At 37.6% G+C, this 24,068-nt stretch overlaps 2 protein-coding genes and 1 pseudogene across 2 annotated transcripts; all 3 read right to left on the bottom strand.

Annotated features, from left to right (window-relative positions):
• Positions 1–659: 659 nt before the first annotated feature.
• Positions 660–6,180, bottom strand: LOC110763659 (uncharacterized; annotated as a pseudogene).
• A 4,219-nt stretch (positions 6,181–10,399) lies between these two features.
• LOC110763658 (uncharacterized) lies at positions 10,400–12,731 on the bottom strand. Its single transcript, XM_088244437.1, has 2 exons — positions 12,334–12,731; positions 10,400–12,244 (listed from the first exon to the last, which is right to left on the bottom strand). The coding sequence occupies exons 1-2, from the start codon at positions 12,637–12,639 to the stop codon at positions 10,706–10,708; spliced, it is 1,845 nt and encodes a 614-aa protein (XP_088100563.1). The 5' UTR covers positions 12,640–12,731; the 3' UTR covers positions 10,400–10,705.
• Positions 12,732–13,310: 579 nt separating this feature from the next.
• Positions 13,311–18,358, bottom strand: HIT3 (HIS triad family protein 3). The gene is made up of 5 exons (XM_021966496.2): positions 18,144–18,358; positions 17,954–18,011; positions 16,805–16,894; positions 13,774–13,891; positions 13,311–13,642 (listed from the first exon to the last, which is right to left on the bottom strand). Exons 1-5 carry the CDS (start codon positions 18,341–18,343, stop codon positions 13,575–13,577), a joined length of 534 nt encoding a protein of 177 aa, XP_021822188.1. The 5' UTR covers positions 18,344–18,358; the 3' UTR covers positions 13,311–13,574.
• Positions 18,359–24,068: the final 5,710 nt, after the last annotated feature.

Here is a 24,068-nt window from a genome sequence, read left to right as displayed (position 1 = left end):
TTGGGGCTAGAGCAATCCCATAATGAGTGACGTACTGGGAAGTTACTCGTGAGTTCCCAAAAACAAAATCGTGAGGGCAGAGGGGGGGGCCCAAAGCAGACAATATCGTGCTACGGTGGAGCGATCCCTGGATGTGACAATTTGGTATCAGAGCCACTCTACCGTGTGGTGCGAGTGTGCCGACGAGGACGTCGGGCCCCTAAGGGGTGGGGGGGATTGTAACATCCCACATCGACCAATAGAGAGAGCTTTATACAGGACTAGGCTTATTGGCCTTCAACAACTAGAAACTGTTTACTAGGCTTATTGGCATTTTTCCTATTTTCTAGCTTATTGCCCTCTTCTCTCTTAGTTCACTTATACAAGAGGCAACACCTATTTATAGATATAGGCTGCCGCCATTGTCCAAGTCGGTGGACTTAGCTTTCTACTAATTTACAATATAATAATATTACCTTATTACAATATTTTTATTAGGACTTTTCTAGAAGCCTACAACAATTATGTCTTAAAGCTTGACTTTGTCAAAGTTATTGGATATTTCTTGAGGTTTCTACTTTTTTCTAAATTTTTCTAAATTCTTCAAGACAAATGTGCATTAAATTTAACAAACTCAATGGATTGGAATGTTCCTATAAATGTTCTACACAGGGATATGGTTAATCCATATCTAGAATTTCTCTACCTGTTGGAGAAATCACAGCCTTCCGAGCAGCTTGATTCATTTGTTGGATTGTTTGGAAGCCCTGCATCATTTACAGCATTAAAATCCTTATAATAGTTGACGCTTTAAATTTCAATTCCCACAAAATAAAAACAAGAGGGACGTTAAAGTATTTGAATCACCTTCTCCTCCAATTTAGAAAAAATAGTGCAGCAACTTATCTCAACTTTCAGAATTAATATGGGGGTGTTCCAGTAATATGGATGGATCAAGCAGTTCCCAAGGACAATGACAATGGGTTATCCTCCCATCATCATTCTTGTACTGAATCTCATATCTTAACCAAGGTCTGACGGGCAACTCATGTGATTTGGCCTGACAGCGAACAATTTGACCTTCCCACCAATTCCCACCTCCATCTGAATCCCTTCACCAAACCTCACAATGTCCCTAGTGGTCCAATTTCTTCTAATAGCAGCATCATACTACATTTTCTCAACAATGAAATCAATATCAGGCAAAGTTAACCTCAATGCTTTTACCCAACATAGCAGAAGGGTCTACAAATTTAAGTTTGATTCTACTGCAGCTCTCTCCAGAACTAGGCAGCGAATCATAATCAAGGCTTTCAACACAGCTTTGATGTTTTCCTTGATTGATCCCCAAGGACTCCAAGGACCCACTTCTGATTTCATAAATACTTCTAGATACTCTTGATGGCCCTAACAATCAATTTAAAAAATATTAGTTATTAAATAGTAAATTCTAAAGCAGAACTCAAAAAGGACCAGAAACCATGAATACAGATAAAAATTACCTTTATGTAGCTTCTTTTTTCTTTCTGTTGGGCTGAGGCCTTGTACCTTTTAGTGTTGGGCTGGGTTATATTTTTGCATTTTTTGACTGTGTAAGCCTTTTCATTTTAATGGAATGAATAAAAAGGCTAGATTCCATTGTTTGAGGGATTAGTAACTGTTGAAAAGTAATGCACATTTGAATCTAGAATAATCTAGAATAGTTGAGAAATGAACAAACCGATTTAACAAAGTCGGTAACTCCAAAAATATCATGATATCAAAGACATGTTTTAGTATAAAATAATCAAGATATTGTAATATAATAAACTAACCATAGTTGTAGTATAATAAACTAACCGACATAGCTGTATACAAAGTCGATGACTCTCCTATATATATAGGCTTGTTGCCTTGAACAAAGAAGTAAGCTGAAAACTACAGCTGTCCAGTCTCAAGCAATAAGCCAAAAGTAAAAAGGCCAATAAGCCTAGTAAATAGTTTCTAGTTGTTGAAGGCCAATAAGCCTAGTCTTCTATAAAGCCTTGTACCCATCTGTTGTTGAATAAATAAAATCACTCTATTGTCCTTCTAAAAAAACAACAAGTGGTATCAAAGCAAAGTTCGGTAATCTTGGGCGTAAGGGTTCGATATAGTCCTCCATCATGTCTACTGATAGCCAAACTTCTATCCCATTTCCAATCTTTACTGGAGAAAACTATGATTTCTGGAGCATCAAGATGAAGACTTATTTTATGTCTCAAGATTTATGGGACATAGTTAATAGTGGCTTCAATAATCCAGAAAGTCCAACCGTGGAATAGTTAAGGTAGCTAAAGAAAGATCAGCAGAAGGATGCAAAGGCTCTATTTGCGCTACAACAAGCTTTGGATGACACTATTTTTCCAAGGATTATGGGAGCCACAACATCAAGGGAAGCATGGGAGACTTTGAAGGAGGAGTTTCAAGGAAATGCCAAGGTACGTGCAGTTAAACTACAAACTTTAAGAAGATATTTTGAAAACATTAAAATAAAAGATTCTGAGACCACACAAGAATACTATGCTAGAGTAAAAGAAATAGTCAATCAATTGAGAGCCTATGGAGAAAAAGTTTATAATTCAAGAATTGTAGAAAAAATACTTATCAGTCTTACTGATAAGTATGATCCACTAGTAATTGCCATTGAACAGACAAAAGATATAACTAGTCTGTCAGTGACAGAATTAATGGGCTATCTGGAAGCATATGAAAAAAGACTGAGTAGGCAAAATGAAAGTCTAGTTGAAAGTGCCTTCCAGTTGAGACTAAATTTAAGGTCTCAGAAGTCTAAAGATGATGAAAGAAAATTTGAAGAAAATTCTAGAGAAGTAGAAACTGAACCCAACAATAATTGGGAAAATAAAAGAGAAATTGCGATTCAAGAAAAACTATCAAGCTAACTACACAGAAGAAAATGATAAGTACGAGCATGTGTTCTATGCATGTCTAGCACTATTAGAAAAAGACAACACAAATTGGTATATTAATAGCAGTGGCAATGACCGGAAGACAGAGACTGCAGCTCAATTATCAACAGGCACAAAGAATATGGCATCAACAAGATCAGAATATCTAGCAATATAACACAAATGTGCATTAAGGAGGAGTGTTGAAAAGTAATGCACATTTGAATCTAGAATAATCTAGAATAGTTGAGAAATGAACATATCGACTTAACAAAGTCGGTAACTCCAAAAATATCATGAGAAGGCATGCAAATGACCCAGCCATCAATCAACCTTGTCTACTTCAACTTGGACTATAAAAGGGAGCTCACCACCTCCAAGCAAAGGGACCAGCGGCTGCTACTTCTTCACTTCTCCAAGAACTGTCCAAAGCTCTCCAAAGCTTTCTATTTCTCTTCTACTAGAGCTCTCAAGCCTCTCTGCCCATATCTCTCCCATTTACAATGTAATCTCCATATTCAAATACAAATACAAAGCTATAAACTATAGTAGATGTAGCCCCATTATGGGTGAACCACTCAAACACTTGGGTTGTGTGTGATTATGCCTTAATCCGTTAGGTACAAATTCATCCATTAACACTACCCTTGAAGGAAAAAAAAAGTTCAAAGAACTTGGTCTGCCAGCACCTCCACCCACTTTTGGCACTTCCAGATTTAAATTTTGGTTCATGCATGAAGTGTATTCTGGCATTAAATCTCCATAACCTATATAGGCGTTCTGCAGAAAACTCAAGGGGGGCATTATACTTTAATTCATCATAGTGCAATGTTCCAACAACCTCCTCTATCTCCAGGGAGTCCTCTATGCTTTTTGGTTTGTGCTCACCCAAAGTAGAGGACTCGAAAGATGATGATTTGAGTGTATGAGAAAGCTCGTTACTTTTGAGACCGTCCAGATGCTCTAATGCATCAGTTCCATTATGTTCTTCATCCCTGCAAGGCAAGATACCTCCATAATTTTATTTTTTTCCCTTAATTTTTGAACGAGTATAAAACTTTGCACAGTTGTCCTTAAGATAAACATACCAATTGACATAATTCCTCTTTCATATAGACATGAAAACTAGCAAGCAATCCAGTGGCTGCCTCGATTGGTATGGGATTTCCTAATCTAGAATGCTTTGGTGTGCATATCTTGACCTCTCCCCAGACGACTCTGTTATCCTTGTCACATGGAGATGCCTCCAAAGAATTTCCAGCCTTTGCAGTTTGCCCAGGATCTGTGAATTCATTGTCTATGAGATTTCCTGACAACTCCACGTCAATCACATGGCTTTGAGGACCATTACTTGAGGAGGGTCCAGTACTTGAAATAGCATTGCTCTTCCCTGCAAGTAAATATCACATGATGTAAGTCATCACCCAAATAACCAACCAATAAGGAAACAATGCCTGAAGCACTATCTAACTAGTTGTGTCCGAAGGTTGTGGCATGTATATCCGCGGAGGGTACTAGAAAGACGTAGTATCGCAGATTTGACTAGTCCCATCATCCGATGACCTATGAATGTTATGGGCGTAAAATAACTAACAGAGCAAAATGATTTCAAGAATTATTTTACTTAATGGCCATAACCAACATGTCGCATTAAAGGTGTGAAAGACATTGTTAAGAGTCACAAAATGCATATCAGGAGTAAATTACTTTACATGAAGATGTTTCCAAACTAAGGTCAATACATGCAAGTAGACATGTAGACACACACACGACAGCTAGAATGAAAGCCTCGAACAGAAAGGGCAGGAGAGCGGTTTCATCCCGGATTCAATCTTTTCTGATGCCTACTATAGATCTCGAAATGTACACCCCGACACACAGAGAACAACCAAGAAAAGGGAAGCAACATCAAAGAGAATTCACTCTTAGAATTTGGCTTACGATAAAAGTTGGTAAACAGCACTAAGCCTGGGACTAAAAGCAATTGCAGTGACAGCTCCAGTGTGCCCTTGCAGAACTGAAATTGGAAATCCATAAAAGCGTTGTTTGAACTTACAGCCAAGTCAGTAATGTCATCCTTTGATTCATATAACAAGCAGAGTAGAATAAATAATACAGGAAAAACAAATGAGGCTATATTGATACCCCAAAGAGAAAGGGAATGAGAATGGCTACAAGAGCTAGCCCGCAATAGGTGAGAATAGCCAAGCCAAGTGCAGTTTCCATTGACCAAATTTTGACAAGACGATCATCCAAACCAGTGATAACATATCTCCCAGACCGATAAAAAATGGCTACAAGATACAAGCGCCAGTCATCCTTGTTCTAAAAAAATTTCCAGTAATACAAATTCCCAGAATCACACACATAGTGCAACATGTATATGTATTACGGAACACCTGGAGATAACTAGAAGCTCCAAGGGAAAACTAAATAAATAAATAGCCGTAGATGGTACAAGAGGATGCATAATGTATATTTTTAAGAGAAAATTCGAGCAAAATTTCTAAGAACAATTTGGAAATACAAAGTAGATTGGCATCGACTTTTCATTTGTTTGGCATAAAACTCCCAGTCAAACAAACATTGGGCAATAAAAGGAAAATGCTCGGATATTGTCTACATCATCTGGGTTATATTTTCCCTTATTCCACACATCGTTGCTTTCCATTGACACTAACATTAATAACTCAGCATGACCCCATAAAACAGGATTGCCTGAAAATAAATTGTTTATACAAGTTTAGTTAAAACTGAATAATACCGCAATAGACAGCATTACGGTCAGCTTCTTTTTGTTGTTCATCTTTTGCACCATAGTTGATGGTTTAACAATGGCATAACAAGCAGAGAAAATTGATGGAACAAGATGATGCTGTGTGAAACCTCCTCCAATTTCCTTTAAACTAAGCCCATGAACTTGATCAGCCTGCATGTAAGGCCAACGCAGGTGGGCTGGCAGGGGCTTAACTCTCTCATTTTCCGTAGTCCTATCACCTGCAAAAACGAAATTAAAAAAATTCCAAAATAAGTAACCTTTGGAGAAACTTATTATGCATGGAACCTGAAAGATATGCTTTGGGTAAATGACGACAATGAGGTTGGTGACATAAATAATTAGTTAAAATTTCTATATTAGTTATATATAAAATCCACGATTATGATACGCATTTATCATGGAATTTGTTTAGATTTTCCTTTATAAATATCTCTTCCAAACAGTTAAGCATGCTTATTACTCGAGGATTAACTACTAAACCTTATATCTACTCATTCTCCTTCGAGTTATCTACTTGTTCTTACATGTACAGTGTGTAATATTAGGGGCAATGTACTATGTGTGTCATGTGATGGGATTCAAGTTGTCTACCCATCCTTACATGATCTGTATATGTTGGACTGGACAAGGATTAAGAAAATAAGTTTAGGGTTAGAATACCAGACAAGGGATCTCAGCATGGCATAGCTACTTCGAACGGATTTTGGGGCTGGGGTGTGACCGTATGAGTCATGTTATAGATATGATGCAAATGTTAAGTGACTAATGTTAAAACATATATCTTCTCTAACAAGAGGACACATGATATTAACATGAACAACACCAATACTAACAAAAATAGATCCTATGTTTGGCGTTGAACTATTCCTATGATAAGGGCAAGATAAATTCAGAAACATATCAATGGGAAAGAGATGACATCATCATTATTATCGCCACTTCCTACGCCGCTCCTTGAACTTGTTGGAATTTAGTAGGTGAAACAAAGTGATTTTATTAGATTTGGAGGAAAATAGTACATGGCTTAGTGTAGGCTAATTGGTCTCCTTAATTTTTTTTGGCTTATTGGCCATCACACTTGATTTAGATTAGTTTGGGCTATTTGGCCCTTCACTTAGATTGGTGAGCTCATTGGCTCCCTCAACATATCTTTATTGGTAGCTCTTGGCTCCCTTATAGTTTGGGAGTTCTTTTTTGTTGGACTCCCCATATATTTGGGTTGGGTAGCTTTTTGGCTCCACAATGTATGACCTCATGTATGTCTATTTATAGACATGATCCACCGCCATTCCTTGGTCCACCGACTTGGCAGATTAACCCTAGTGTTGTGTAGATACAGCTGCACCAAAATGGATTCAGTTGCATCCTCAACTTGTGATACTCGCAAGTGCACGAGCCGTTTGGTAGTATAGCATATGTAAGTGCGAGGTCGATCCCACGAGGATTGGTGATTGAATGATCCAATTCATTTTCCCTATACAAAATAGAAACAAAAACAAAGAACATGAAAGAAGGAAAAAAGAAAATAAGAAAGTAACTCAAGCAAATAAGTTCCCAAGTTCAATTAGATTAATGGATTGATTCTAGCTAAAGTATGGTTAAGCCATGGTGTGTGGTCATAACCTTGTGTTCCTAATTCCCTAATTTGATCATTTGTTGTCTAACCTAAAATTAAGCATTAGGAACCCATTAAGCATAGAAGAACAATTTAAACAACCAAGCATGTATCTAATCCCTGTTGTCGAATGTCCATACATACTCTTCCTATTCATAGTTCAATTCGAATTAAAGCATGGTGTATACTCTTAATTCAAACCAAGATAGCTAACATGCAAGCCTAAATGGTGATCAATCATTCAAACTAGCATATTAACTTATAAGCATAATGAATAAGAACATGAACCATAATTGAAACTTGGAAACTAATCAAACTTGAAACTAAAGAAAAGAATTTACATAATGAAAAGTAAAGTGGAACTAAGAAAAACTTAAGGAAAATTTCAGCACAAAGATCTCATTATAACAATTGAAAACTAGAAAGAGAAACTAAGAGAATTTGAGGGAGAGAAGGGAAGGGAGCTCTAGAGAAGTGTTTGAGAGCTCCCCCCCTTGGGGTGTGTTTACAAGCTTAGAGAACCTCCCTATTTATAGGCCTAAGGAAGTGAAAAATCTGAATTCAATATGGCTAATGCATACAACACTTGTTTTATAAAATCTGAAATGGTTGATGCATTTGTATTAGAAAATTTGAATTGGTTGATGCACTTCACCAATAAATCCCACCAGCAGCCCTAGCTCATCTTCACGTCACCATGACCAAGCTTCCAACCAGCTCAATAGCTCATGCCTAGCTCATCATGACTAAGCTTCCAACCAGAAACAATAGCTCATCCTGAGGTCAGCATGACCAGCAATTTCAAGGGCTTACGAATTGGGCTTCCCTTAAGCAAATTAAGACTTTAAGCACTCAAACTTGAAGTTCAGAATGTCTTCTTTCCAGCCATATATCATTTGGGCCAATCCAAGGTCGGAGGAGGAAGTTAAGGCCAAAACAAATGGCTAACTCACTTTGCGCGCTGATAAAATCCATCCTGAGCATGGCTCTGTGTTTGCTAGGTAACAGACTCCATATTTATCCAATGGGGCTGAATTTTGGATATGTTATAGTATACACCCATTGGAACAACTTGCATGAAGAATGTTGCCTCATCCGAGCTATGTAGGTTGCTGAAACAAAGCTTGCAATATGACCTACGAAACTGGACTGGCAGGGGGCTGTAGCCAAAATGAGTTTGTCTTTAAGCTCTTCTTCCATTCATCCAAATCAGGCCTTGACATGCTTGAATTGCATGAATTATGCTCTCTTGCTCTATTGGCCTACAAAACACACAAAGGGAGGCAAATCACTTAGAAATCTAGGAAACTAAGCAAAAGAAGTAAGTAAATAGGGCATGTATATGTATGAAATTATGAGCTTAACACCTAGCCACAAATTGTGGCTTTCTCTAGATAATTCTCCCAAGGTTTGCATGTGGCTGCTAACTTCCCATCAAGATATAGTACTTTCTTCAAGCTTCTAGATTTCTCCATACATTTCTTTAGCACAAATGTGCATTAATTTCAACAAAAACCAAACATGGTACCTTCTAGGTAGAAGCTGATGTTCCAGAAGATCATTCCCAAAAATCCTCTGGCATGGCCCAAAAGACAGAAAGTGCAAAATGAAAAAGTAAACCTCTCTAATGTCAGGTTGAGCCTTCTCATTCACCTTATTTAAAATACTTGACGGTGCCATGGAAAGACAAAGTGCACTTCCAAGGATCCATTGTTTGAGTACAACCCGAACCATCAAAACATAAATACTATTTGAAACCATCAAACACAGTTTTTGCATATGAACGACATCTGTGGACTATCTGAAAGAACCCTAAATTAACTGAGTACACCCTATGATCTAAGTGCACCTTAATATTTTAATCAAAATGTAAAATTAACTAAGTACACCCTATTTAACTACCAAATATACCTCTGGTACACCCTAATACACTCTATCACACAACACCTTAATGGATCTGAATCATCTGCTTGGATTTTTGGCAAACGGACAAAAGCTAACGTCGTCAGTTATCTTCTTCTTCAGAAATAGATTCAAGGAATCCCAAGTACGAAACTCAACGACGCCAATTTTAGTCAGAAAAAGAAAAAAAAACCCCTTCTATTTCCAATCAAATTATCACCAATCTGACTAGTTCACAACGTAATTAATAATCCATCCCGCATATACTTCCATGACTGCAACAAGCTGCAAGTGCAATAGGTGGGAGGAGATGAATGCGTGGGATTGAGGTTGTGTGGAGCATTTTGTTTAAGGTAGAATTCCCTGTAATCGGTGTAGGTGTTGGAGGAGGCCTGGTTGTTTTTATTATTCTTATTATTATTTGAAGTGCTACTCATTGCAAATTATTGCCCTAACAAACATAACCAGAAGGAACTGCAAATATTGTGTATTCTTTTGTCTTCCATATTTTCTTCTTTTCATTTCAAATCCAGCTAACACCTCTATTTTACTCTCTCAATTGAAAAATATAGAAAAAATAATAAGGGTTTTAGCTGACTGGCTTATAAATTATAATGGGATTGAGAATAAAATGATTTCTACAAGTTGAGAGTAGAAAGAAAGGCGATGGGATAAAATAAATAAAAATGGGGTTTTGAGGGTTTTGCAGACTCTTAGATTTTTGAAGAAGATGAAGAAAAGTATATATCCTTTTTGGTCATTTTACATTGGGATAAATGAGTAATTCAATAAATAATTTGGTAGGAAGGTATACTCGGTTAATTTTAGGGTTCGTTTAGCAGCACTCTTTGATAATTCCCTATATGACAGCAGTGAAACATAAAATGTCTTCCAATATTTTGAAAGTTTAGACATGCTTACTCATTCTTACTTTTAGTTGAATATATTGAAGGTAGATTTAACACTCAAAATAGAGTCACATAGGGAAACATACGAACAAGAAAAAACAATGAAATCTAGTAAGGAAAACCACAATGTTGAAGAGATCTCAAGTTCTACTCCTTTTCTTTCTTTTTTCCTTTGGGTGTCAATTATGCATATGATGCGTATACACAAAAGAAATTAATATAACAATAAAAAGAACAGAGACAAAACGACCCATAACAACCCAATCATCATGCAAGAGAACAACACATGCACATAAAATTAAAATTGAATAAAAAAAATGATGAAATCAATAATATACCAACACAATTACAAAAAGAGAAAAAGGGAAAACGTGGAAAAAGAGAATAAAGACGATAGAGATGCTGGCTTTAGACTTTACAGGACGAATTTATGGATAAGAGAAGCATCCAATGCAATGCATGTAAAATATATGACGAGAAAAACTTGTATATCGCGGGAATAACATAGTAACATAGTTCTTTGATGAAAATAACAAAATAGTATTGTCCCGTAACATGCAAGTTAGTTCTCGAATACACGACTGATGATTGATAATCAGATGACTGGCTGTGCGGATGTTGCAAAAGGAACAGACATCCGAGCTGCAAGCGGTGGCTTATTATTATGGGCTAAGCCTGGCCTACTCCCCACATGCCTCATCCTGGAATTTGACGATGGTGATAGAGTTTTGGTAGGTCCTGCTCCTCCACCCCTATGTCGATTCTGATCAGGTGCTGCAGCAGGAGCAGCAGGAGGCAGCATGATCAATCTCACTGGGTTAGGCCCCACACTAACCGCCTTCTCACGTCGACAGCTCAACAACCCAATATTGTTCCCTTTGCTGCTGCTGCTCACTTTCATAATTTGTGCCACGTCGGCAACATCACGATCATGATCTTGATGATGATGATGGTGATCGGATGGTCGGTCGAAGCCCTCAGCCGTGGTGACGCTCCAGTCGATGCTGGCCTCGCTCGGCTCGTAGCAGTACTGATCGGTTGACGTGATTGAATCGTGGCCATCGGATCCCGAGTTGATATTGGCACCCAAACCGCGTCGACCGCGGCCGATTGCATCCTCCTCATCCAACGACTCGCCGCGGGTGCGAGAGTAATTTTGTGTTTGGGCATAAGTGGTAGAGAAGCTCTCGATCTCGAACAAATCAGAACTTGCATCGCTTGCCACGTCATCATCAATATTATTATGATGATGATGATTTTTGGGATTAATATTATTATTAAGAATGTTAATTGGGGGTTTGGGAATTGAAGAAGGGAATGTGAAAGTAGGATTCGGTGGGTTTTGGAATATGGTTGAGATAACTGGCGATGACGTGGACGTGCCCCCAATCCCATTCACTTTCAATATAGGAAAGCTAAACCCACCACTAGTAGTAGTAGGCCTAGGCATATTGTTAGCAGTGATCTGTTGGTGCTCATCCCACTCCGGACGACGCCGTTCTGGACCGGGCCACACTAGGTGACGACGGTTGTCGATCGGCGGCGCGATTAAGGAAGAGTTCGAATCGCCGGCTGTAACAACATTGGTGGTTGCCATATTGCCATTATTAATGGTAATACTCTCTCCAACTCTAACTCCGACTCCGACTCCGACTCGATTGACTGATGATGACATGTTTGGAATTGATGATTTAGTCTCGGGATCAGCAACTCGAACCGATTTCTTTCCGGAGCAGGGGCATCTCCTTGATCTTCTCGTTGGGAAAATACTGAACCATCGTACACCCAATTTCTTCTTCATCTCCTTCTCCTCCTTCACATTGTCGTGATAAGGATGAGGAGCAGCATTATGATTAGCAGCACTGCCACTATGCAATGACGTCATGAATGTGATGTTGGCGGCGCCGGCAGGACCACGAGGACGAGATAAGAGGCCAGTCTGGCTGTTCCAGCTGGCCTCCGAAGAAGCCGTTGGAGTGGTGGCGGCAGTGGCGGAGGCAGCAACCACGTGGAAAGAACGAGCTCGCGGGTAGTTATTTCTACCCATACTACTATAACTAATATTATCATCATCAACTGCAGATATTGAAGAACCTGCGGCCCAAGAAAATCTCGAAACTGTTTCACCAGAAACCTGCACGCATGCAGTAAATATAATTTTTTGAATACAAGCGATAGTCTAAATCTCGCTAAATTAATTTACTTATAAACATTTGTTATTACCTTTTGGGTGTCGATGTCATTGATGATGCTTAATTCATTGTTCAAGTACTTGCGGGCGTCAAAAACGCTTATTTCTTGATCATCAGTGCAAGGATGAGGAGGAGGAGAAGGAGTTTTCAAATCCACGTCAGCTACGTGAGGATGATGAGCATGCTGTTGTTGTTGACCATGGTCAACATTAGGTCTCAGATTCGACCAGAAAGAATTTGCATCATCTCTGTCTCTCAGGTGGCATCGGCTCTTCTCAAACATGCTGCTGCTGCTGCTGCTTCCACTGACACCTCTCCATACTCTTGACCTCTCCATTATTAATTCCCTCTTCTCTTCCTACAGCCTAGAGCATTTAAATATTTATACATAATAATACTCTCAGGCCTCACGCGTCACTACAAAATTAATTTGTCCAATTGCTCCAACTTGATCAATCATGAATAGGAGTGGGCATTTGAAACGGTGTACCAAGCCCAAAAAAATAATGTGTTCGCAGAAATCAAATTAGACTATAAACAAACTTAACTAGATTGATTTGGACCAATTCGGTTTTTAGGCATTGCAAAGTCGGGAGCTTATTTGAGGCGTTCAATCCCACCATCAAACCATTTAAAATATTTAAGTTCATTAATTTCCTCACATTTGTTGATGATTGGATTGAACCCCTCAAATAAACTTCTCACTCTAAACTCCTCCGTGCGAAGCCGGACCATATCAAATCATAAATGTTTTATGACCTTTTAAAGTACACATAGGTGGATTTTTTTTTCTTTAAGGTAAGGTAGAGTGTGAATTGTCTTTGAGTGATAAAAAAAAAGTTTATTTTGGACGTTATTGGTTGTTCAAAAAAATTGGTGGAGGCTTGTATGCCATTTAGAAAGTTTTTAGGCACAATGCATGTATGCAATTAATAGCAAGACTGAACTAGGACCTATTTTGTCTCACCCCAACTCCGAAGCCACCTGAGCTAGAGCTCATGAGCACTCTGGAATATCAATATCGTCTTTCCATAGAAACCAATTTTGACGTTTATGACAGAAATGATAAAACTGACAAAGAACCTCAAACATGACAACCAAACCATCGGGACCAGTTTATTACTTACATATGGTATGGTTCAAGAAACAAGGTTTTTACCAACCACCACAAGTTCATAACTGGTTCGAGATCTCCAATCAATAAACTACTAGTTTCATGCCAATACAGACTTCCAGTGGAAATCTTGCAAAACATCTGAGCACGTCTCCTCATTAGCCCGGAGGCCAGTTCAATTGACGTCCTCCAAGGAGATGAACATGAAGGTGATAAACGGATTGGCCTGCAGGAACACATCACTCACTATGAAGTTCAAAAATTTTACACTGAGAAAGCACAAGGGTTCGAAGATAAAGACTTAATGATAAGTCACCAATCCCAAGCACTTAAAGTAAAGAAAGAATAAATACGCACATCCGTTTGGCCCATCATTAATCACAATCCTGAAGCCATCATCAAGACCTTCCTGCTTGGCAATCAGCTTGGCAGTGTAGAGAAGCTGACCAAGAATTTCAATGTGTCTCTCCTCTGCCTGGAAAACATAAAATTTAGCAAAAAATTACATTGAGTTCCACAACAGAGTGTAATCTGTCAATTATGAACTGATGAATTACAAGACTAAATAAGCACATACTCATATAAAAAATACCACTTATTGTAAAGGGGGAGTGAAGAAATGATAGGTTCCTTATATCCATGACAGGAAACATTAATATCCACTAAACATCCCATTTTATCCCACATTTCATCTTATTCTAATATTTCAGTAAAACCAAACCTTGCTAATGGCGTTTCCCACTGTTTGGAGATGGAGTGATGCTGCAAGAAGCTTACTGCAGTCAAAGTCTCACATATCTATTCTTCTTCTTTTCTTTTTAATTTACATATAACTTCTAAAATCACCCAACTCTTTCAAAATACAGAACCACTAAGTCGCTCATGCACAAATTTACTAGCTAACATTATTTTGTAAAACCCTCAGTCACATACAAATATGATACTACTACAACAATATATCAAAGTATGGAAGGTGATGCTGGAGCATAGTTCAAGCACCACATGATTGGGAGTCTTTGTTCTTTTCATGTAACTAAGGCAATTTAGACATGTATTTTTAGGTCAATTACTTCGAACCCTGATTATCCATTATTTCTGAATCTCTGTATGTCACATGATCAATGTCTGAAGTGTTGAATTATGTCTTTTGGAATTCCTTAAGTGTATAAAATAACTAACTTGGATCTTTCAATGATTCATGCATCAAAAACCCCCATAAAAGAGCTACTTTGTGAGCTTTGGCAAGTGCATAGAGAAACAAATAACAGTTTTTCCTATTTCCCACTATGTGTGAAGCATGAATTCCCCATCATAATAAAATTCTAGCTACGCCCTTGGGATGAAACTCTAACAAGATCACATGAAAAGGATATTAACCCTATCAAAATCATCATACATAAATTAGGTTTGCTATGCATGAGTACAATAAATTTTTTTTATTTTTTTAATCCTTCGGAGGATTCCCTTTTGGATCAGTGCCCCGAGACGAGAAGAAGAGAAGCATCTGAGGAAGATTTCTTATGCTTTGGCAGGAGGCTAGAAGCCTTATGCATGTCATGCGTTGCACTGGAGTAGATGTCTACAGTTAATTGCTATCAGTCTACCCAGATCTTAAACATTGAAGGGCAAAGCATAGCGAAAGAAAGTGAAGTTTTTATGATTTTCCATTCATAGTCAAAGGCCAATTATCTCCTTGTGATGAAGTTCTGGTACAATCACAAAATAAAAAATATTAAGCTCAACCACAATCAACATACCCTTCAACAAATTTTCAAGGACCATTGTCCAAAGACATGGGAAGAATAGGAGACTACAGGTTGTAGCTTTGGTTTAATTGCTATTGCCTAACCTAGATTCTGCGCATTGAAGGGCAGTGAAGCATATACAGAAACAATTGAGAACCAAAGATTAAATGCTCATCTATGTACATGAGGATATAATACTGGTTGGCTATGCTTTCTGACTTCCAGTCGAATCAAGATTCCGGGAGGAGCCATGAGTTGAACAAGTGTGAAGTAAACTTAGGTTGCTGATTCTACTGTGGAGACTGAACATTTTGCAGCAAAAAAGGTTTTTGGCTCCGGAAATTCATGGTCCATACCATTACGAGTGCACAGCAGCACAAATCATTGGTTCTTTCTGCACTAAAATCTTAATTCACATTGATAATAGAATTGGAAAAACCATTTGATTGACTGTGATGGCTAATTTATATAGATTGGCTCATCACAACCATTGGGGTGATTAAGATCACAATTAGTGTTCTGGCACTGTGGGTGTTGAACAAGTCACTTACTAGATTACTTCACTGAATGTCTGCCATATTGTGAAGTAATCTTGTATGCTAAATAGCAATTGGCTCTTAATACGGAAACAGAAATGGATTAACAGCTCTGGGTTTGGTTGTTTGTTTTTGTTGCACTTGCATTAATCGTTTTGATAAACTCTAGTAAGGTCCTATGAAATCCAAGCAGAGTATGCTCTTCATTGGTTATAACATTTTCTTTTTTTATTTTAAAAAAACACACTTTCATTAAATGAAGAAAGAGAAAAAGAATCAGATGACAAGATGTCCTCTGGCCCAACGGTCAGACTTGCAAACTGTATGATTTAAAACAGCCACCAAACTACAACAAGAAATCAGACTACCACACCAATACTCTTAAGACATGACAGCTATCCAAGCAGATAGCATAACAGAAACAGCCATCACAACACACGTTCCCACGAACCACTCCCTTCTTCTACCTTCCGAAAACAGAAACACTAACACAATAAAGCAGTGCATGAATGCAGAAAATCTCAGAAAAGACAGTTCTGTTAAAACCACACTGTTTTCCTCTCATAGTTTGACTAGGATTAGCATTCCCATGAAGATTGCTCACTTACTCCATAATTTTTTTTACTTACATTTTCTGTTGTAAGATTTTCTATTGCAGATTTTGTGGAGATTAGACCACAGGCATGCACGTTCACACTGACCATCGTCAGGCTTTGCCTTGACATTGTCCAATATGCACATATAACTAGAATTGCATCCTAGTGAGGTAAAAATTTAAGCTTTTTGATATATAGTTGATATAAACCATTTGCGTTTATTACCACGATACACACAAATGTATTTTTATTTTTTTCTTTTAAATTGTTAATCATCAAGCGCAAGTTGCTGTGGCTAGTCTACTAGTTTGCCACTTCTCTAATACACTATATAAAGTAGTGTTGACGCTTTCTACTCTTTTGGAAAAAAAAATTCAAGTGCACATTGTTAGGAAACCTATCAAGTTCCTGAAATGTATGTGTTCCCCCTCCTTGGATTGCTTATTATTACAAGAGAGAAAAAGGAAAACACCATAAAAAGAAAGGAAAAAGAAAGGTCAGTAGCAAGTACCTTAGCGAGTCCAGTTAAGCCATCTCTAACTTTGGGAATTATCAAAATGTGTGTCGGAGCTTGGGGATTAATGTCCCTAAAAGCAAGGACCTATTCAAAATAAATAAAAGGGCGGGGTGAATAACCAGAAAATGGGTACTGTGAAATCAATATAACACCCAGAAATAAGGTGACTATATTAAAAACACATTGATGAAGATAAACAGCTTTTGATTAAACAAGATTGTAAGAATACAGATCTCAATGAATGTTTACATACTATAAATTATATATATATTATTATACATCCCAGCCTTAAGGAAGCAAGTGAATCTCCATTAATCACATTGATTAGGTGGTCTCCTCAAAAGTTTTGGCCTTGTATCAGAAAATAAGCTATATGCATCCACTATTTTCCCAATTTGCAGCTCTTAAGGGCCCATTTGGTAACATTTCTGTTCTTTGTTTTTTGTTTTTGTTTTCAATCAAGGGTAAAGAAGAAAACAATGACAGAGATTATAGATATGAAAGGTAAGAGGAGATAGTATGCATTTTTGAATTTTAAAAACTAAAAAGAAATTATAAATATATGTTTTTTAGTTTTAGCTTTTTTATTCTCTCTCATCTCTCATGTCCCTCAAAATATTTCCTATTCATTTATTTAAATAAATAAATAAACTGAAATCATACCATGCAACCCCTAAGTTATGAGCAAAAGTTATTGTCAATAGTGATAAGGACAGGATTGGGAACTCAAGTACACCAAATATTTTGAAACATGCAATTCCATTAACTTCACTAACAAAATCACAATGAGATTGGTAATTTTTAGAGGAAGAGAGATACTAATATATGCATAATATTGTAAAAAATACAATTAAATTGCTAAGTTAATAGAAGATTTAGGTAATAGTATCTCAGCCATTGGATCAGAAATATTTTCACATGAAATTTATAAACATGAACAAATGGAAGCTCCTTTGTTTAAGCATTTTTCAGCCCCAAACTTATAGATGTGGTACTCCAAAGCAGAATGTGGTTAGCAGCAAGATTTTAGCATGAATCAACACAAGAGAAAACTCACTAAAATTCACTAAACAGAGACGGAAAATACGAAAAACAAATCATATAAATTAAAAATAAAAATAAAAATAAAAAACACGGGAGCACCTTATCGTCCTCAAAAACCACCTTAGATGGTATTTCCTTGTTGATGATCTTGTCAAATCTGCAAAAAAAATTAATTAATCAAACAGATTACGTTATTTGTAAAAAGTAAAAAGATAATACAGACGAAGAATCTGAACCCAAAAACAAAAACAAGAAAAAAAGAAGCGAAAACAAAAGGCATGGAAAATACATGGTGGGAGAATCAGAGGGAACGGCCGCAAGAGCAGCCTCCTTCTCAGAAGCAGCAGCCATGGGGATTTGAGGAGTAACCAAGTGAGAGCTTATTACTGCAAGCCTGCTGCCTTTATCACTAGTTTTGACTTGCTTTTCCATCTCATGCCCTTGATTTTTCTCTCTGCTCTGCCTCTCATGTTTGGCCACTACAGTCATTTCAAACTAATACATTTTTTTTCTTTTGGAAAATTGCACAAATAGGATTTTTGTTTTTTTATCGAACAAATAGGATAATTAGGAATTAGGGGTTTGTGCAATTGACTGTCTCAACAATTTGTCGTCCGGTCTCTTGCCGTGTAAAGTAGGATTGCAATTTGTAAGTTCTGATTCCGAAGGCAAAATGTTATTTTTGGTCCTTGTGATTTATCATTTTTACCAGTCCTTGTGGTTTTAATTTGATTACTTTTGTCCCTATGATTTTCAATTTAACCAATTCAAGAACAATTCCCAATTTCTGTCAAATTAGAATAACTTCCATCACTTGTTGAGGGGCATTTCGGTCCAAAAAATAGGAGAGAGAAGCCCTTAGCCACCACCACCACCACCACCAACCCCACCAGGCCAAACCAATTAAACAAATTATGGTTTCCAATTACCAAATTCGTTGGCATTGACGAGAAGGCATCGCGAACCGAGGGATATGTTAAGGCTGAAATCGCAGAATAGCGAGAGTTGTGCATCATACGTGAACTGTATGCCATGGACTCTCATGAGGAGTTATGATTCTTTCATACATTGTTCATCGACGTCTCTCTCTTGAGGAGTTATGATTCTTTCATACATTGTTCAATGATTCTATTCTTTTGATAGCCATAGCCATGTATTGGTGAAATTGTGGGAGAAAATTCATGGGTCTTCTCCACTAGGTTTCCTTTGTTACTTAAATTATTTTCTTTTGTTCTTGTTTCTGAATTTTCTTGGTGTTTTACAAGGCTTGTGTGCTATATTTGGTTCCATTAAAAAGTCAAATGAGTTTTTTTCCTACAGTTTGAGTATGTAGAGTTCTGTTGTTGTTATAGTTTAGGCCCTATTTATGGGTTCAACCCTTGAGAGCCCTATTCCTTTACCCCAAAATCGAGAGGCAGTGGCTCCTCCCCACTTGAAATGGGTGTTTTTCCTTAAGCTACGTCTCAAATGTGGGGCTTTTGCTTCTTCGAATCCCTCTCCTTTTTCTCGTTACCCTCAAATTATCTTCCCCTAATTTTTGCCCAAATCTAGAAACCCTAAATCTACACTTTCTCCCTCACCCATTGACATTGGTTTTTAGCCTCCACTTCTCACTTCTACACTCCCCTTATCCCCTCTTTGCTATGGTGTCCTCCACCCATCACTAGTCCTTGCATCTCACAACCAATGCTCAACCACCATCCTCTGCTCCTCATTCGGGTGTCGATTCCATCGTGCTTCCTTGGTGACACGTTGTGGTGTGCATATGCATTTAAACTACATTTTGAACTCATTGCTTGAATTATGGGAGCACATTGTCCAAGTGGCTTGTTCACCCATTTTCCGTTCAAATCTTTAGTACGTCTTGTTACCGGCTAATCGTTGATGGTTGTGGACCTACGATTTTGGCGTGACAAGTGTGATGCATGTGGTGACTATGGTTTATTTTCAAATCTAAGGTTTTCTCTTTTGTGCTAGATTTTTACTACTAACCCCACTTTATGTCTCTTAATCGTGAGTGATAAGGATGGAAAGATCTTTCTTAAAGTCACTAGTTTTTGGAGAGATCGATGTATAATTTTTGTTCTAAGGATGGAAAGATCTTTCTTAAAGTCACTCAAAAAATCATAATGAGTGTGCTAGTTGTGCAGGGCTAGGATAATCCATGTAGAGATAAGAGTCAAGGAAATTATGGGGAAAATCGGGGTCTTATAAATGGTTTTGGGCCAATTAATGGCTTTAATCTGTTTATTGGTATAAACACAAAAATCTTGCAACAAATGAGACAAGAACACGTGTACAGAATAATATTTGTATTAATGAAATTTAGGGTTACAATCACTATATGAAATCCTCTCATTCGATCTCCAAAGTGTTTAAAGAAAATTTGTGTTTGATACAAGGGCCGTAAAGGCTTGATCTTGATCGAATGAGTAGCAGGAGGCTTGTTTTGTGGTTGGACTTTTCTAGGGAGGAACTGGCACGTATTTGTTGTGCTTGGTGGCTCTTCCAAGTGAGGTGAAGAATGCAGAGAGCTTTCTGGATATTCTGAGTGCTTGGTGTATCTAAGGGTCCCTTCCTTTGTTTTGAGGCCTCTTATTTACAGGCTCCTGCAGGGTTCTTGATTTCAATGGCTTTCACTCGTTAGGACCTTGATTTGTGGGATTTTGATTTGATTTAAAACCAATTCCGATAATTTGGCAATCTAACCAAATTATCTTTAATTGATTGAATTGATTAATATTTTATTTAAATCAAAGTCAATCACAGAAGATTCTTCCCTTTAGTTTTGTCTTCAATTTGAACCGTTTGATGCACTTTTCCGAATGTCGACACATGTCACCTTTGACAACTAATTCAATTTTGATGACTCATATTCCACGTGTACAAACTGTGGGACCCATAACTTAATCCACTAAGCCTTAATTATTTCCTTACTTAAAGGATTTTAATTCACCAAAAATTTTTTGTCTGCATTTACTTCACGGTACGCTGTAGATATGTGCTTGTTACATGTTAGAGGTGTACCTTGAAGTAACTATTGATGGTGATCATCTAGTCATTGATCCAATAACATTTCTTGTGCCCTTTTTTTATGTTTTGTTTTTTTAATGTGATTGTGTGTCATTAAAGTCATTGCAATTGACTCAAACACGTTCTGATGATATCAATCGAGCAATATCAATTTGATTTGCATTGAAGGTTTCCTTTTCTTTTTTTTTCTTTGTTTTCTTTTTTTTCCATTGGAATTAATCCCCATTAATGCAACTCTTTCTTTCCTTAATGTTTGGGAGCCTTATTGGGTAGGCACTATTGAGATTTTATACTTGATATGGTCTGTACGTCGAAGCCATCTTGAGTTTTTTTTTCGTACAATATTAGAACCCGGACAAGGAAGCCGCGATTTCATAAATCTCATATTGCCTTGAATAGTCTTACTATCAAATAAGAAAATTCTTAGGCATTACTCAGTTTCAACCATAAAAGAAACTAAAGGTTAGCCCTAATTATACAACAGTTATTGCATCCGTCTTTGAATGTGTCTTGAAGCGCTGCTTGTGGCTGAAGTGCATCGTCTTTTTTTTATCTGCCCCTTCATGGGAATCCTATATTATTATCATCTTTTTTTTTTTTCTTTTGTCCAATCTTTGAATGGGCACCACCGCAAGGAATCTTTGCTTAGAGATATTGTCAAAGCAATATTGACAAATATTTCCACCAATTGCTATGCATGTGACACTTCAAGTGTGCAACTAAAGTGGTAGGCTTTAACTCCCTTTTTGAACCACTTATTGAAACTCTTTTTGTTGCCAAGAGCGTGGAATTAATTCCACTATTCTTTCTTATTTGCAGACAATGACTCAAGAAGACAAGTACATCAAGAACTCCTCCTTCCTTTTAAAAATTATATATTTTTTGTATGGACATCAAATCGTAAGTACACCTGTTGCTCTTTTAGTTTTTTTTTTTTTTTTTAAAGTCATGCTGCTTTTCTTTGTTGGTGGACATGTCTTTGTTTCACTTATTTTGCTACGGAGACACATTCTGATCAATTTTTAGAAGAACACCCATCAAACTACAACATGACCCACCAGTCCTACTCCTTCTTTTTGCTGGTGCAAGGACATGTCTTTGTTTCGCTTATTTTGCTACAGGGACACATCCTGATCAATTTTGAGAAGAACACCCATCAAACAACTATATGACCCACCAGTCGAAGTAACAAACTTATAACTTTCTTTTTCCTTTCCTTTTGCCCAACATACATTTTTCTTGTATTGTTTATATGGAACTGATATATATATATATATATATATATATATATATATATATATATATATATATATATGGTAATTTGAAGACAAATGAAGGACATAACCGTCAAAATTGCTTGGGTTTGATCCATCTCTTTCAACTTGGTGATAATTGTAACATCCCACATCGACCAACGGAGAGGGGGTGATGTGCCATATATGTACATGCCCACCTCCATCTAACACGAGGCCTTTTGGGAGCTTACTGCCTTCGGATTCATGGGAACTCCGAAGTTAAGCGAGTTGGGGCTAGAGCAATCCCAGGATGGGTGATACACTGGGAAGTTTCTCGTGAGTTCCCAGAAACAAAACTATGAGGGTAGAGAGGGGGGCCCAAAGCAGATAATATCGTGCTACAGCGGAGTGATCCCGGGATGTGACAACTGTTATCATTCTCGAGGATGAAAGTGATGCTTGGGACGAAGGAACTACATTGCTTGTAGGCACGCCCATCCTAGCTTTAGAGGTGCCAAAAGGAGACGATTCTCTCCATACCCCATCTTCGTCTCAAGAGGTGTTTTGTCAACTAAGGAGTTTCAAAAAGTCCAAGTCTACAGGTATAACCTTCACTCCAAACTTTTACAATTAGAGTCCTCACATCATACATAGACTGAATCGTTAGGGGCAAACAAACTTCTTAGCGACCAAATCCATAATGGAGCATTGAGTTGGAGTTTTGTCCTCCCAACGGTTGGTGAATCTACATTTACTGAGTATTACTCGGAATGGCTTGAAGATGTGCTAAGTAGAAACACTCAAGTTCTAAAGAGTGTCAATTTGTATAATGCCGTATTCGCCTCATTATTTAGCTACGATCGGCATGCTTCAGTCATCCGAGCCTTTTGTAAGTATTGGTATCCTGCGACAAATACTTTTCATACCTCACAAGGAGAAATGTCTATTTCCCTTTGGGATCTTCATGAAATCGGCAGTCTTCCTATTATAGGTCGCTTTTATGATGAGGTTGTACTAAGCATAGAGAGTCTCAACAAAAAGACAAAAAACGCTCGCCTTATATCCCACACATTTGTCGCTACTTGTTCTTAGCATACCATAAAATTTTAAATGCTAAAGGAAAATCTAGAGTAAGGATGACTGCTTCGATAAGATACTAGTAATAAGAGCCATTCAAGTACAAAAGGCCTTCGAGGAAAATAATATGGAACAAATCACAAAATCCAAAGGAAGACTCTAATCCGTTTGGTATTATTGTAGTGGAATCAAAACACACTAATGGGGAGCAAGGTTTTTTTGAAGATTTAGGTGTAATTGATGAAGATATAGAAAGATCATACTTGGCTGCTTCCCTTAGTTATTGGTTATGCAAATTCATATTTCCCAAGGATGATGTTACTTTGATCAGACTAGGGTTTTCAAAGTTGCTAGTTGAATGACGTAGTGCGTACCTTCAGCTTAGCAATTCCAGTATTGGCTAGCATTTATAAGGGGTTGAACGAAATTTCTAGTGCAGATGATTCAGGGGATTGTGCAATTGTTCTTCCTTTCCATTATGTGTATGGGTGGTTGGACGAATACTTCGACACACACTTTTTATCTTCATCTTCTGAGAAGTCTACTCCTATCATGGCAAGGTTCTCAAGAGGACTTTCGAAAAATATTTTGAAGATTCAGAAGCTCAAGCTTTGTTGTAGACTTGTGATAAAGTGCAGATGAACTGTATAGGAAGAGTGTTTTCAGAATATAAACGACTGACTGATGAAAATCATATTCCCAAGGAAGACTTCACTTATTTGATATGCCTTCGTTCATAATACATTTGTCTATGACAGGATAATTACCGGGTCATCCAACCTTATAGCCCGCACCGGTTCCGTAGACAGATCTGCTATGTACAACATGCGCTTGGAGAACTTATAGATGACATTCGGAACGAGACTGTG

The sequence above is a fragment of the Prunus avium genome, chromosome 7 (genome assembly GCF_965620075.1).
Source record: "Prunus avium chromosome 7, drPruAviu1.hap1.1, whole genome shotgun sequence".
NCBI lineage: Eukaryota > Viridiplantae > Streptophyta > Magnoliopsida > Rosales > Rosaceae > Prunus > Prunus avium.
Note: the sequence above shows the minus strand (reverse complement) of the source record. Positions and strands in the feature narration are given on the sequence as shown.